We start from the raw sequence: 13,788 nt of genomic DNA on the forward strand, positions 1-13,788 counted from the left end.
CCCCCCCCCCCCCCGCCCAGGGTTGCCCTGCAGGACCTACTGGGCTCAGAATCAAACCCGGGGAAAGCCACTTCTGCTCAGAGGCCCCTCTTCCTGGGTGGAACAAGGGGTTTGAAGGACAAGTACACTTGGCCCTTGAACAACACAGATTTGGACTGTGCAGGCCCACTTACACAGGGATTTTTTTTTTCGATACAGTACAGTGCCATACATGTATTTTCTCTTGTGATTTTTAAAAATTTTTTAAGTGCTTATTCATTTTTTGAGAGTGCGTGCATGCTCAAGAGTGGGGGAGGAGCAGAGGGAGAGGGAGACACAGAATCTGAAGCAGGTTCCAGGCTCCAAGCTGTCAGCATGAAGCTCGACGCGGGGTTCAAACCCATGAACCACGAGATGATGACCTGAGCTGAAGTTGGACGCTTAACAGACTGAGCCACACAAGGCGCCCCTCTCTTGTGACTTTCTTAATATTCTTTTCTTTTCTCTAGCTTACTTCATTGTAAGGATACAGTATATAACACATACAACATACAAAGTATGTGTTAATCGACTATGTTATTGGTAAGGCTTCCTGTGGATAGTAGGCTAGTAAGTTTTGGGGGACTCAAAAGTTATATATGGATTTTCAACTGCATGGGGGTTAGCACCCCTCACTCCTGGGTTATTTAAGGGGCAATTATCATTCCAGTCCCTTCTAATGTGGACAGTGCATGATGCTGTCTGGCCTTGCATGTGTAGGAAATAAAACGTACAAACCAATCCACACACAGCCTTGACAGAGGCCCAGAGCAGGTGGGCCTATCTGGCAGGGGCTCCCTGGCTTTGTCCCTTTAGAAGTTAAGCATGGGATGTCCCCTTTTCATGGGATCACTGCCCACCATATTTATCTTTCCAAACCTCCTTGGGGGTGGCAGGTAAAAGTGACTCAGTTTCAGGGCTGCAGGCAGCAGATGTTTTCCTTCAACAGGAAACATGGAGGGGTGTTTTCCTTGACTCTGATTAAAGCTCCTGTTGCCTCAGGGGTTTTCACAGAGCTGCACACACAGATGGTGTCATCATCCTGACCCTACAGACCCCCACAACAGCACCCTCCCTGCACTGACATGTGAGATGAAAGGTGCAAGATGAAGCCTCTCTCCCGTTGCTCTGGCTTGCTGTGTGTGTGTGTGTGTGTGTGTGTGTGTGTGTGTGTGTGTGTGTGGCGGGGGGTGGGGGTCTCCTGTTGCTCTGGGGGTGGGTGTGGGGAGATATGCCCCAAGACTTCTGGGCCGGGGGTGGGAATCTTGCAAATTGACTCCTTTTTTTAAAAAGAACTGTAGTGTGGGACATCATATAGTGAATGCATCTGGAAAGAGTGAAACCACTGTCTTCCTGATATGGGCCGCTTTGTAACTTTGGATTTTTGTGTCTTGAATTTTGTGAAGAGGGTCTGGTGGGAGCTTGCCTTTCTCTGGAGCAAGAGGACCCTGCAGATAACATCAGCACACCTACGCCTGAGTGTCCACAGGACCCTGACTGGTTGAAACACCTGCTTCCCAGTCTTCATTACCTAGTCTATAACATGAATGCCTGACCCCTTGAAGAAGAGTGCCACAGTGGACAAGGCAACTTTGGAATCAGAGATACCCAGGTTCAATTCCCAGCTCTGACACTCAGTGCTGTGGTACCTGAGGTAAGTAGTTAACATGTTTCAGTCTCAGTTTCTTTATCTATAAAATGGGGGAGGACAATATCTCATACAGCTGCTGTCAGAATTAAATGAGATTGAAATCTATAAAATCTGTTAAAATCTATAAAGGCTATGAAAATCTATAAAGGCCTGGCACATTGCAGATACTGGTACTGGTCTAACTGCACGGGGTGGGAACTGCTTTCTCTCACCTCATGCTGTGGGGGCAGCGCCTCCTCTCACCTTGTGTTTCCCCCTCTCAGCGGGGGATACTCTGGTCCTTCCTGACAGGAATAGGCAGACCCAGGGGAAGCTCTCTCACTTCCACACCCAGAGGGAGAAGTGATTCAGAGTCCTAAAGCCTCAGGGGGAGAAGCAGACACTTGGTGGAGATGTAACACATTAGCCATTAAAATGATCAATTAGGTGGCAGTATTGAAACACTGACAAGTAGAATATTCCACCCACGCCTGGCTCTCATTTATCTTCCTCATGCCTAGCCAGTGCCTGACACCTACTCAACATTCAATAAACTCTTGCTAAGTAAGTAGAGAGAAAGTGTTCATGAAATACCATTCATTGAAAAAATCAGAACAAAATTATAGGCACATTACTCCATCTATGTTTATGCATAGACAGATACTGGAAAGAAACATAGATGTAGCATTGTGGGAGAAATGTCATTTCTGTTTTAAGATTTTGAATAATGTGTTCAAGTGACCTTAGTAATAAAAATTCTAAAAATCAAGAAATGACCTTTGCTTACAAAGCAGCAGGAAGCCAGGCGGCAGCTGTGGTATGGGAAGAGGAGGGCAGATACAGATTAGGATCCCTGCCTTGTCACTCCTAGCAGATCTTTGTGGGCAAATTAATTTCTCCGGGTTGTCAAGCTTAAACAGGGTGGTCTGTGAAAAGCTGCCTGGCCATGATTTACTCATAGTTTCCTGCCATCTCTTCTGGTGGGTTTATTACAAGCTGGGGCTCTAGATTTTAGCACATCATTGCAAGGGTGTTGGAACTTTAATGACACAGGACCTTATGCATGTGCTACAGGCGACTGACACCCTTCCAGGGGATACAGAGGTCTTAGGATCAGACTCAATGCTGCTTGGAGCGGGTTCTTAGGAGACAGTGAGTAAAGGTCTCAATTAAATCCAGTTGGAGTGGCATCTGGGTGGTTCAGTCAGTTTAAACGTCTGACTTCAGCTCAGGTCATGATCTTGTGGTCTGTGTGTTTGAGCCCCACGTCGGGCTCTGCGCTGACAGCCCAGAGCCTGGAGCCTGCTTCAGATTCTGTGTCTCCCTCTCTCTCTGCCCCTCCCCTGCTCGTGTTCTGTGTCTCTCTCCCTCAAAAAAATAAACATTAAAAAAATTTAAATCTAGTGGGAACACAGCAGGAAGTATTGGATGGGAAGAACAATTAAAACTTTGCTACACTTGGGGCACCTGGGTGGCTCGGTTGGTTGAGCGTCCAACTTGGGTTCAGGTCATGATCTCGTGGTTCGTGGGTTCAGGCCCCACATCGGGCTCTGTGCAGACAGCTCAGAGCTCAGAGCCTGGAGCCTACTTCCAATTCTGTGTTTCCCTCTCTCTCTGCCCCTCCCCCACATGCACTCTGTCTCTCTCTCCCTCTCAAAAATAAAGAAAACTAATAAAATTTTTTTTTTAAAGTTCGCTACACTCATCCATGCCTGCATGATTCCATGCATGTTGAGACCAAAGGACAATTTCAGCAAAACCCAGGCACCTGGTCTAGGAAAGAGAACCACACACAGCATACAGCAGACCTTGAGGACTGGTCTTATGGAGCAACTCTAAGGCTTGTGTCTCCATCCTGCCTCCTGTCTCCGAGGCTGGAGGGGAGGCATGTGGAGAAGAGCTTTAGAGGTAGAACACTCAAAAACCTTCTGGTTCAGTTCCTCATTGTACCAGAATGGGTGCAGGGACTCACCTGGCTGTCAGTGATGCAGGACCAGGGTCCTTGCTTCCCACTTCCCTTGTCCTCCTTCACCTCCCACGCCCCACGATTTCCCAGCTCTTAGCAAGGTCTGCCTAGCTGTCCTCTCCTTTGATTCCACCTGTCGATGAAGCCCAAATAAGCATCATTCCTTGCTAGGAGGTACAAGTGCTCATTCATGTTTAGAAATGGGGGTAGAGATGCTTGAGTGGCTCAGTTGGTTAAGTGTCTGACTCTTGATGTTGGCTCAGGTCATGGGATCAAGCCCTATATAGGGCTCTACACTGAGCACAGAGCCTGCTTGGGATTCTCTCTCTCTGTCCCTCCCTCCCTCCCTCTCTCAAAATAAATAAACATTAAAAAATAAAAAAGCAATGGGGATGTACAGTGTACAGGGAGGAGGAAGGCCATGCAAAGACTCGTGGCAAGTATCTTGAGAAAGATCACTGCACAATCCAAGTAAGTATAACGTTTTTGACAGTATGAATCAAGAATCTAAAAAATCACCACTCCCCTTGCCTCAATATTTCCATTTCTAGGAAATTATCCTAACTATATAATCACACCCAGAAACAAAGACTGATCTGCAAAAATGGGCTCAGAGTAAATTTATATTTGCAAACAAACTAGAAGCAACCTGGGTGTCCATCTGTGGAAGGTTTCCGATGCAAAATTTAATATAAACCCAAGTTTGTTTTTATAAATGCTTTGGTGGGGAAAAGCCTGGAAGGAAATACACCAAAACATAAACCATGATTAGTACTGGTTGTGTGACTGATATTTTATTTTATATTTAACACTTCTGATTTTCTCAAATTTTTTCCAATTTTTTAAAATACTTATTTTTTTTTGAAGAGCGCAAGCAAGGGAGGGGCAGAGAGAAGGGGACAGAGGATTCAAAGTGGGCTCAGCGCTGACAGGCTGACAGCAGTGAGCCTGATGGGGGACTCAAACTCCTGAGTTGCAAGATCATGACTTGAGCCGAAGTCAGACACTCAACTGAGCCACCCAGGCACCCTAATTTTTTCCAATTTTTAAAAGATGAATTTGCACTGATTTTAAACTCAGAGATGAGGGTCACTAAGAAGGAATTCTTGAGTAATTTTTTGTCTTTCCTGACACAGAGACCCAGAGTGGAGCCTGCAGACACGCACAAACACCACTTCCCAGGGTGGTCCCCGTGGACCCTGCCCCTCAAAGGCACCCCCCACCCCACCCCAGCTGCCACCTTCTGGCCCCAGGGCTCCAGTTCAGGGTGGTGTGTTACCTCATTGTTGGTGCCGACGTCCAGCAGGACTGGGAGGCACTGCTGCGGGCTGACCCCTCCGCATGCTGTGTACAGGGCCAGCTTGCCCACGGGGATGCCCATGCCATAGCAGCCCAGATCACCTAGGCCCAGGATGCGCTCCCCATCAGTTACCACCACGGCCTGGAAACAAAACAATCGGGAAGCGCCTCTCATGACAAAGTGCTCATCTTATCAACCCTTGCACACGTCAGGCCCGTCAAATGGACACCCACCTCCTCTGCTGCGGAACAAAACCGCCTGTCTGTGGAAAGGCCAAGGGATTCATTCAGCTGCAGGTAGGCTTTCTTCTTCCCGTGCCCTCCCCTTCCTGGCAGGCTGGTGAGAAACCCCACTGAGCTAACACCTTGCCCTGCTCTGAGGTTTGGGACGGGGACTGAAGAAACAGCTGGAGGGAAATCACATCTAGGTGCTCCCCCTCAAAGAAACTAAGCAGATCTTCTCAGCTTGGGATCTGGGGGCAGGGAAGGAAGGACATAATGAACAGAGACAATGAAAAACAGGTGTTCATGCCACTGCCACCAGCCCCCAGTATAGAGACCAATGAAGTCTCTCAGACCTGCTCCTAGGGTGTAATAAACCCACCCTGCACAGGGCAGGGCTCCTATGACAGCTGCTGGGGTCACTACTCCACACGAAACCAGGAGGATTCTAGACATGTACTGGGATTCGTGTTCTGGGAAATATTCACTGAAGGCATCCTAGGTGCCAGACACGGTGCTGGTTCGGGACTTCCTTGCTGTTAACTAACAGATGCCGATGAAGCTGATGGTAACTGAAATTATTGTGATTATGATAGATATTCACTTATTCATTCCTTTAGCACATATTTACACAACACCCACTTCGCAGACACTATGCCACATCCTGGGGGAAGGAGCGTCAGTTTGTGCTTTTGTAATAACAAGTATGTACGGACTCAGACCTTCAAGAACTAAGGGGCAAAACAAGAGATGAAATATATGTATTTATAATTAACGAGTCTGGAAGGAAAGTGGGTACAGCATAAACAGCATGAGGGCAGCAGAGACAGAGAAGGGAGAGTCACTTTCTGTAGGGCAACCCTTCATGGGTGAAGGGACACATGTGCCACACCTGACACAGGAGAAGACTGTCTGCAGGGGGTGCAGCTGGGGAGGAAGGCACTTGATACAAGAGGAAATCAGGATCCAGGATAGAGATGGGGAGGGGGTGGCCTATGTGTGGGGAACAAGGAGATGCCGGTCCTATGAAAGCACAGAACAAAATGCCAGGCAGGAGTCAGACTGTGAAAGCCACAGGGATCCCCTCAGGGTGACAATGAAGTTGTCTATAGGTCACCTCCACCTGCTATCACTCCTCTGTCTTGAAATGAGTTAAGTTTATGAGGCCACCCATCCCTCCTCTGGAGCCTGGCTTTGGCCAGGTCTTAGGACCAGCTCTGAGCTATGGAGGTCCTGGTGCCCCAAGCATGGTGCTCATGGGCACCACAGGGCTCAGTTCACTCCATGCAGGTACAACTCCAGCCCTGGGGATCAAGAGATGAAGACCCATTCTTGTCCTGGAAGAGTTTATGATCTGGTACCCAAGGGGTCCATGACAACTTATCATTTCTGTTTCTCTAGCTCTCTTAAGTGTGAGCGTGCACATGGGCTGGTGCTGCCTTTTGGTAGAAACAGGTGTAGGGATTCTTTTTTTTTTTTTTTTTTTTTAAAGAGAAAGAGAGGCACAGAGACAGAGAATCCCAAGGAGGCTGCACCCTCAGCATGGAGCCCGACATGGGGCTCAATCCCATGACCCTGGGATTGTGACCTGAGCCAAAATCAAGAGTCAGAAGTTCAAGTGACTGAGCCACCCAGGTGCCCCAGGGATAGGGATTCTTAAAAACACTCCTCCTCTTCTGAAAAGGGGACTCACAGGGTCATGGTACAAGAGACCCATGAAGATTATGATATTCCCCCTCAGACTGCTCTACTGCCTCTATGGAGAATGTTCTCAACCCACATGTCACCTGATTCTCTCCACAGCCCTGGCAGGTAGGTGAGTCTGAGACTGTTAGCCCATTTCACAGGTGAGTAAACAGAAGCTCTAAGACCTTCATGTTTGATACGTATTTGTTACGTATCAGCCAGATGCCAGGCACTGGACTGAATGTTTGCACATTGGGTATCTTAGGGGAGTTTAGATGACTTACTAAAGTCACTTTGTGCATGTGGCAGGGCAGGATCCTAATTAGGGTTTGGGTTCCTGGTTCAGGGCTCCTTCTACTACATTTCAGTTGGCAGAAGCACCATTAAAGCACATGTGTTCTTGGTAAAGTTCTGCCCTGCCTCTTTGCCACCCTCCCCACAGCCCGCCTCTGACCTCCCCCTTGCAGCTCTCCCTGGTGAAGCCTGTGCCTTCGTATGAAGGGTGCCCACACTCTGGGAATCTCCCATCTCTCCTAATCCAAGCTTCCTTATCCTGATTCCCACTGTCTAAGAATTTCTCTCCGCTGAGGGGCAGTGAGTTAAACAGAGGAAGTCAGTGACTACTCCAGGGTGTTATCCCTACAACTCTGGGGTCTTTCAATGGCAACGGGGCTCCTGAAATGTTCAAGGGCACTCCACTGCACGCCCACCTCCTCTGAGGGCATGTCTCGCTCCACTTGTCACCCACTCTCAACCCCACTGTGAGAATGGCTGGGTTACTGCATCAGCTTCAAGCCACACTCATCTTCCTTCCAATCTCCCCTCCCAACCAATGCCAGATTCACTGTATCAGAAGCCCATTTTCATTATGCCATTCCTAGCTTCAAAGACCTTTAGTGGCTTCTAACAGTCCAAAGAATAGAGTCCAAAACGTTTAACTCTTTAATGATCTGAACCCAATATATGTTCTGACTTATCTCCTGCTACGCATCTGCACACAAGCTCCTCATTCCAGCCAGACTGGCCTCCTCATTCCTCCTGGACATGCTCTGAACTCACCTATAATCTCCTCCCTCTCAGCCCCTATGCTCCTTCTCTTTTTCCAGCATGCAAACGCTGCCCACGACAATCTAATGTGATTTCTCCTAGCACTTCTTATAGCTACTGCACAGGTAGCCTGCTCGCCCTCCTTGTCTGTCTGCCTGCCTTCCACAAACATTGATTAAGCACCTACTGCTTGCCAATCCTTGCATAGGGTGCTACTTTAACATTTTAAAAAATGCACATTTTATCTCACCAAACAACCTAAAGGTTAATGGCAGGGGTTCTGGAGTCTGATAACCAGTATTTAAATCTAGGCTTCTTGATAATGTACCATATGTAAACTTGGGTAAACAGATAATTTTTCTGAGTTTTAATTTTCCATAAAATAGGGATAATAATCATACCTCACTCATCAGATTGTTGTAAAGATGAAATAACAGTTTCATTTTCACCAGGTGCGTTGGGTAAGTGATCAATAAATGGTTGCTTCTCTTATGATTACCATGGTGGTTATTATTTGGGGCAAAGATCCCATATTAAATTTTTAATTGTTTTATTTCTTTCTAGTTCAGCATTATCACAGAAAGGCCATTCAGTAACTATCTGTTAAATGAGTGATTGAAATGGAAACCAAGCGGAGATGCAGTGGCTAATGGCTGAGAAAGTCAGCCATGCAAAACTTGTGGTTTCTGCTGTCATTTTTTATTTTTTTTAATTCAAGTTAGCTAACATACAGTGTAGTCCTGGCTTCAGAAGTAGAACCCAGTGATTCATCTCTTACATAGGACACCTAGTGCTTATCCCAAAAAGTGTCATTCTTAATGCCCATGTACAGCTGGCTATCTGTTGGACATTGCCACTTGGATGTCCAATAGTCCTCCCAAATTCTTGAGTCCCTAACCAAATGACTCTGCTTTTCCCTTTTACTCTTCTAAACCTTTCACTTCTGCTGCCTTCTTGCCCTTCGTTACCTTTATCTCCCAAGCTCAAAACTGTCTTGTCTCCTTCAGCCACAGCCAATTGGTTACCAAGTTCTGCTGATTTGATTTGCTCCTTGTTTTTCCATTTGTTCCATGAACTTTACTTTCACTGCCACTTGCCTTAGGTCAGCCCATCCATCTCATCAACCACTGTAGTGGTCTCCTGACTGGTCTCTCCACTCTTGGGATTCCCCCTGCTCCACTGCAGGTCTCCAAAGCACACCCAGATTTGTCACTTTCTTACCCTAAACCTCCAGGGGCTCTCGATGCCTGTAAAACAAAGCTCAAACATCTTTGACTGGCATTTAAGGCCTTCCATGGTCCAGGTCCAATCTACTCTTTGAATTTCTTCTTTATCCAAATAGAGTAATTCTAACCTTGATAAGGTTTGTACTTTCCTGACTACATGCCATTTTACCCCCTCAATCCCTATGATCTCCCTGATCCACATCCTACCATCCTTGTGTGCTTTAAGGAGCTGTACACAAGTCACCTTCCTCCATGATGTTCTCCCCTTCCAGAAGTCATCACTCCCTCCTCTAGCTTGTCTTGAGGGCAAATAATGGGACTTGTCATCTTTGATTCTTCAGCACTGTGCTTGGTGCCTGCAGTGTGATATGAACTGAATAAATAGTGGCCAATGTGACAGATCTAACATAGAAAGCAAAAGATCTCCAAAGGGCTAATTCAGACCTTTTGTGTGAATGAATGAGTTGGGAGAGGAGATACTGGATCCTATTTTTCATGACATCAATGGAGCTGATGCCAAGGGCCACTAGTGCAGTAGAGGCCAAAAGGCTGAGAACAAATCTGAGTAGCACTGTGGAGTTTTAGAGTCCAGCAATAACTATGTGAACTACAGGATCACAGTTTCCGTGTTTGGATGGCATGTGCAACTCCTAATTCTTCTTACTTCAGATGACTAGGGGGAGGGTGGGCCACATTCTTCCTCTGTCCACTTAGCTTGGACATACAGCATTTTCTGACTTATTGTCCATGTCCCTTAGTGTAGGTGGACCCAATGGGGCCGACCTCAGACTGCCCTGAGGGTCATGACTCCTTGCTTGCTGTAGCCCTGCTTTCCCTGGACTTGTAGCTATGTCATGGGCTGCCCACAGCCCTGTGTATGCATCCCTCTCCTTCCTCCTTCCCTCTCATCCTTCCTTTTCTCCTCTTCCTCCTCCTCCTCCTCCTCCCCCCTCGCCACCTAGTATCCACAACATAAATGATGCACAGTCTGCAGTTTCAATTCTTGGTTCCACCCTTCACAAACAACCTAACCTCTCAGCTTCCTTGTCTCTACCATAGGGATAATAATAATCCCTACCACTTACAAGTCATGAGGAGAAGTCTGTGGTAATCTACATAAAGCACTTGGCAGAGCTGTGTGAGGTGGATATGGGGATGAGCTGCCCACATCTCCCTTTCAGGACTGAAGGAGTGATTCCCTTAGCCGTACCCTCAGCTGTCAGCCTGCTTTGAGAATTTCCTTGACTGAAGAGAGCCACCTTGCCCAAAGTCACACCCTGTTCCAAAGGGTAGCAGTCCACAACCAATGACTGGTGGATGCAGGGCTACAAAGGCCTGGCTCCCCTGCCTCAAGTTGGTTTGACTTTGAAGGACGACCCCAGCTACAGAGGCTCCTCATGGGCTCAGCTGAGTCTTCCTTGAGACCTCACCCAGCTCAGCCTCTCTCTGGGCTTTCTCCTGCTTCCTTCCCTTCTAGAGGTGTTGACCCCAAGAGCACTCCCTGATATGCTGATATCTGTCTCAGAGAATGTTTCCCAGGAAACCTACCTTCTGACATTGAGGAGGGAGTGGGCCTGTGCATTACAGGCGGGCACTTGGTGCCAGCACCTCATAAGTTTGTCTGCCCACGTGGAAGGGGCCGCTCCTGTGCCCAGCCACCTCTAAGCACCTCCCCCCGGAAGCTGCTGGGATTGGGATGAGGGAGAGATTTAGGAGCTTGGGAAAGCTGTGGGGAGGAGGGCTGTTCTCAGCCGAGACTTCCTCAGGCTCAAGGCAGTGGCCACTGTGGGAAAGAGTCAGAAAAGCAGTTCTCACTCCTCTTTGTGATTTATGCTGGACAGCTCTGGGCAGCCTGGCCCGTCCCCTCCTCCCTGAACTGAGGGGCCCACAAAACTTCATGGCCTCCGCAGCCCTGGGCTTTGGCCTCACTTCCCTCCCAGCCTACTTCTCCTGTACCTGTCTGCAGTCCTGCTTTCTGGCTGGGAAACCAAGGAAAGTCATCCTTTATCTTCTGAGTTCCTCTGGACCACACCTCCCCTCCAGCCCAGAGGCCAACAGCATCAGGGTCTAAAGATACCTGTGCCTTGGAAAACCACCTCCTGGGCTCAGCAGCGGGGGGAGAGGAGGCTCAGCTTCAGGGCTCTGTGGGCATCAACACCTTTCATGGCTGACCATGGGCAAGTCACAGCACCTCAGCTTGCTCACCTGAGGAACGACACACCCCAACCCATTCTTCAAGGACCCACCTTGGAGGTGTTCATGGCACACCTTCCTTCCTCCACTCTCATCACAGTGGCTGAGAGAACCAAAGGAAGTAATGATGGGGAATCTGCACCAGCCCCCAAGTACCATGGAAGGGTATTCCCTGCCTAGGGAGGGAGACCTTCATCTCCTCTTTTTTGTCTTATGAAATGTTTATTTTTGAGAGAGAGAGAGAGAGAGAGAGAGAGAGCATGCATGCGTGAGTGAAGGAGGGGCAGAGAGAAGGGGACAGAGGATCTGAAGTAGGCTCTGCACTGTCGCACAGAGCCCAGCATGGGGCTCAAACTCACAAACCTCAAGATCATGACCTGAACTGAAGTTGGATGCTCAACCAACTGAGACACCCAGGTGTCTCTCACTCCTCTTTAAGGCAACTGGAGGAAACACACCAGCAAACAAGAAAGACTAGGAGTTGGAACATTCTGAACCTTTGAAAGGGCAGCCTTAGGAGTGGTGGGGGTGGGGTGGGGGGGGGGGGAGGATCCTCCAGGAAAAGACTGGTGGGGCAGACCAGAGGCTGGGGTAAGCCGGGGAGCAGCCTGATCAGTCCTAATTGACTTATTTACAAACTATGGACCCAATATTTAGCCCAGCTATGGGCTCCTGGTTTTTCTAGAGAAAGCCAGAAATCCAAGTTTCTATGTTTCCTTTCTCAAATGAAGTCTCCCGATTTTAAAATATTGCCTACCAATTCAAAAATTTGAAAAATCACTGAAGGCCAAGTCAAACATGTCTAGGGGCCAGATTGGCCGGCTGCCCCTTTGTGGCCTGGGATCTGCAGGTAACACAGCCTCCTCCTTGGCTGCTCTCAAGGCCTCTGCAATCTTTCCCCTGCCATGCTTTGCCCTACAGCCTCCCCTTCTACTTCCAGCAATGACCACAACCATTTGAGTGCCTTTCAGTGTTGTACAGACTCTATGGTTAGTCCTCACAAGAAGAAAACAAAGATCAGAGAGCTTATCTACACATACGGCAAGTAAAGGGCAGATTCAAGATGTCTGACCACAGAGCCAGAGCTGATTCTTCTGTAGAGTTACCAGGGACTGATCTCGGGGTTTCTCCCAAGTGAGACAGACAGAAAGGGTGGAGGGGAGGAGCTGGCCCCAGCCATTCACTTGTCCGCTCTAAGCTACTACAGGGGTAGTGGTCAGCCAGTCAGCACATTTGATCCTCTGTCTCTGGGCTCCTCTCTTGGGCAGCACACAGTCTACTGCAGTTGTTTCTGGGTCAGTCCCTCCAACTAGACTTTGAGCTCCTTGAGTTTGGGCCTGTATACCTTCTTTATCCCGGAAACTACAGGGAAATCATATAGATGTTTACCATGTGATAGACGGAAGCAACCAAATTAGATGCACCGGTCCAGATCTGCCCATGGAACCTCTGCTTGCCCTAGAGGCTTCAGATGTCTCTGTCTACGGTCTGCTCCAGTCCCACCCCATCTGGGGTGACCTAAAGCTCCGTTTCTCTTCCTCTAAAATCACAAAAGTTGCTGTCTCCAACTCTCTGGTAGTTAGCGCTTAGTCCTTAGAAGGGCCTCAAACTATGTTTGTTGAAGTCAACGAGTATTTTTTTAAGTTGTGCCCTGACCAAAGGAGCAAAGAGAACCAGAAATCCAGTCCACGAGCCCCTCACCAAGCCTCTGCCAGCCCGGGGGAACGGGCACCTTCTTCTTACTGTTTAAGAGGGGATGGCTTTTTGTCATTCTTTTGAATTCCTCGTAGCTTGCACGAAGGCACGGCGCGTGCTGGTGGAGACCCCATTTCTCTGCTCCTGGCACAGTGCCTGGTACACGGAAGGCCCTCATCATGTCCGCTGAGTTCATTCACCTCAGCAGGCATCTACTGCATGCCTCCTATGTACAAGGTTTCACCACGGCTGAACCTCCTAGGAAGGTAGACAGATTCGTCTGCTGACATCAGCAGCACGTCTGCACAGGGCAGGCTGGAGTTAACTTCCCATCCAGTGAGCTGGCTTCCCTTAACATGGTTCAGATTTTATTATAGCTTCACTAGACACACCCTAGGAACTTGCTTCTTCTGGGATGGAGACCAAAACCCTCAGGGCCAAGGCCTGCATGTAATTGGAGTCTAAGCAGATAAGCGGGGAAGAGAAGCACAGGGCAAAATCACACCCAGACAGAGAGGTACGAAATGAGCTCTTCACCATGGCCAGGACTGAAGTCCCAGGGTCCTGGCCGTGGCTCGGCCTGGCTCCCAAGAGCCAAGGTCCTGGCCTCCATGCTCTGATTCTGAATGCTACCACTCCCAGAGAGGGCCAGAAGTGGGTGGAATGCAAAGAGAAGTGTGCAGAAAGAAGCTGTACTCAGTGCCTAGTGCAGAGAGGTGGGAGTCGTTCAGGGAACTGGCAGGAACAGGGAGGGAGGGTCTGGGAGGAAGCAATGCTGGGGTGCCTCAGCCTCCCAGTCCAGCAGG

At 48.6% G+C, this 13,788-nt stretch overlaps 1 protein-coding gene across 2 annotated transcripts in view; it reads right to left on the reverse strand.

Moving 5' to 3' along the window:
* ME3 (malic enzyme 3) overlaps positions 1 to 13,788 on the reverse strand; it is a 183,716-nt gene that overhangs the window by 50,399 nt on the left and 119,529 nt on the right. The window contains exon 5 of one of the 2 annotated variants that reach the window (XM_049653106.1): positions 4,894 to 5,055. The exons of the other annotated variant lie outside the window; for it this stretch is intronic. Within the exon in view, the coding sequence (XP_049509063.1) occupies positions 4,894 to 5,055 (162 nt within the window). The remainder of the gene's footprint in view (positions 1 to 4,893; positions 5,056 to 13,788) is intronic. 2 annotated transcript variants of the gene reach the window in all.

This window comes from Panthera uncia, chromosome D1 (assembly GCF_023721935.1).
Source record: "Panthera uncia isolate 11264 chromosome D1, Puncia_PCG_1.0, whole genome shotgun sequence".
NCBI lineage: Eukaryota > Metazoa > Chordata > Mammalia > Carnivora > Felidae > Panthera > Panthera uncia.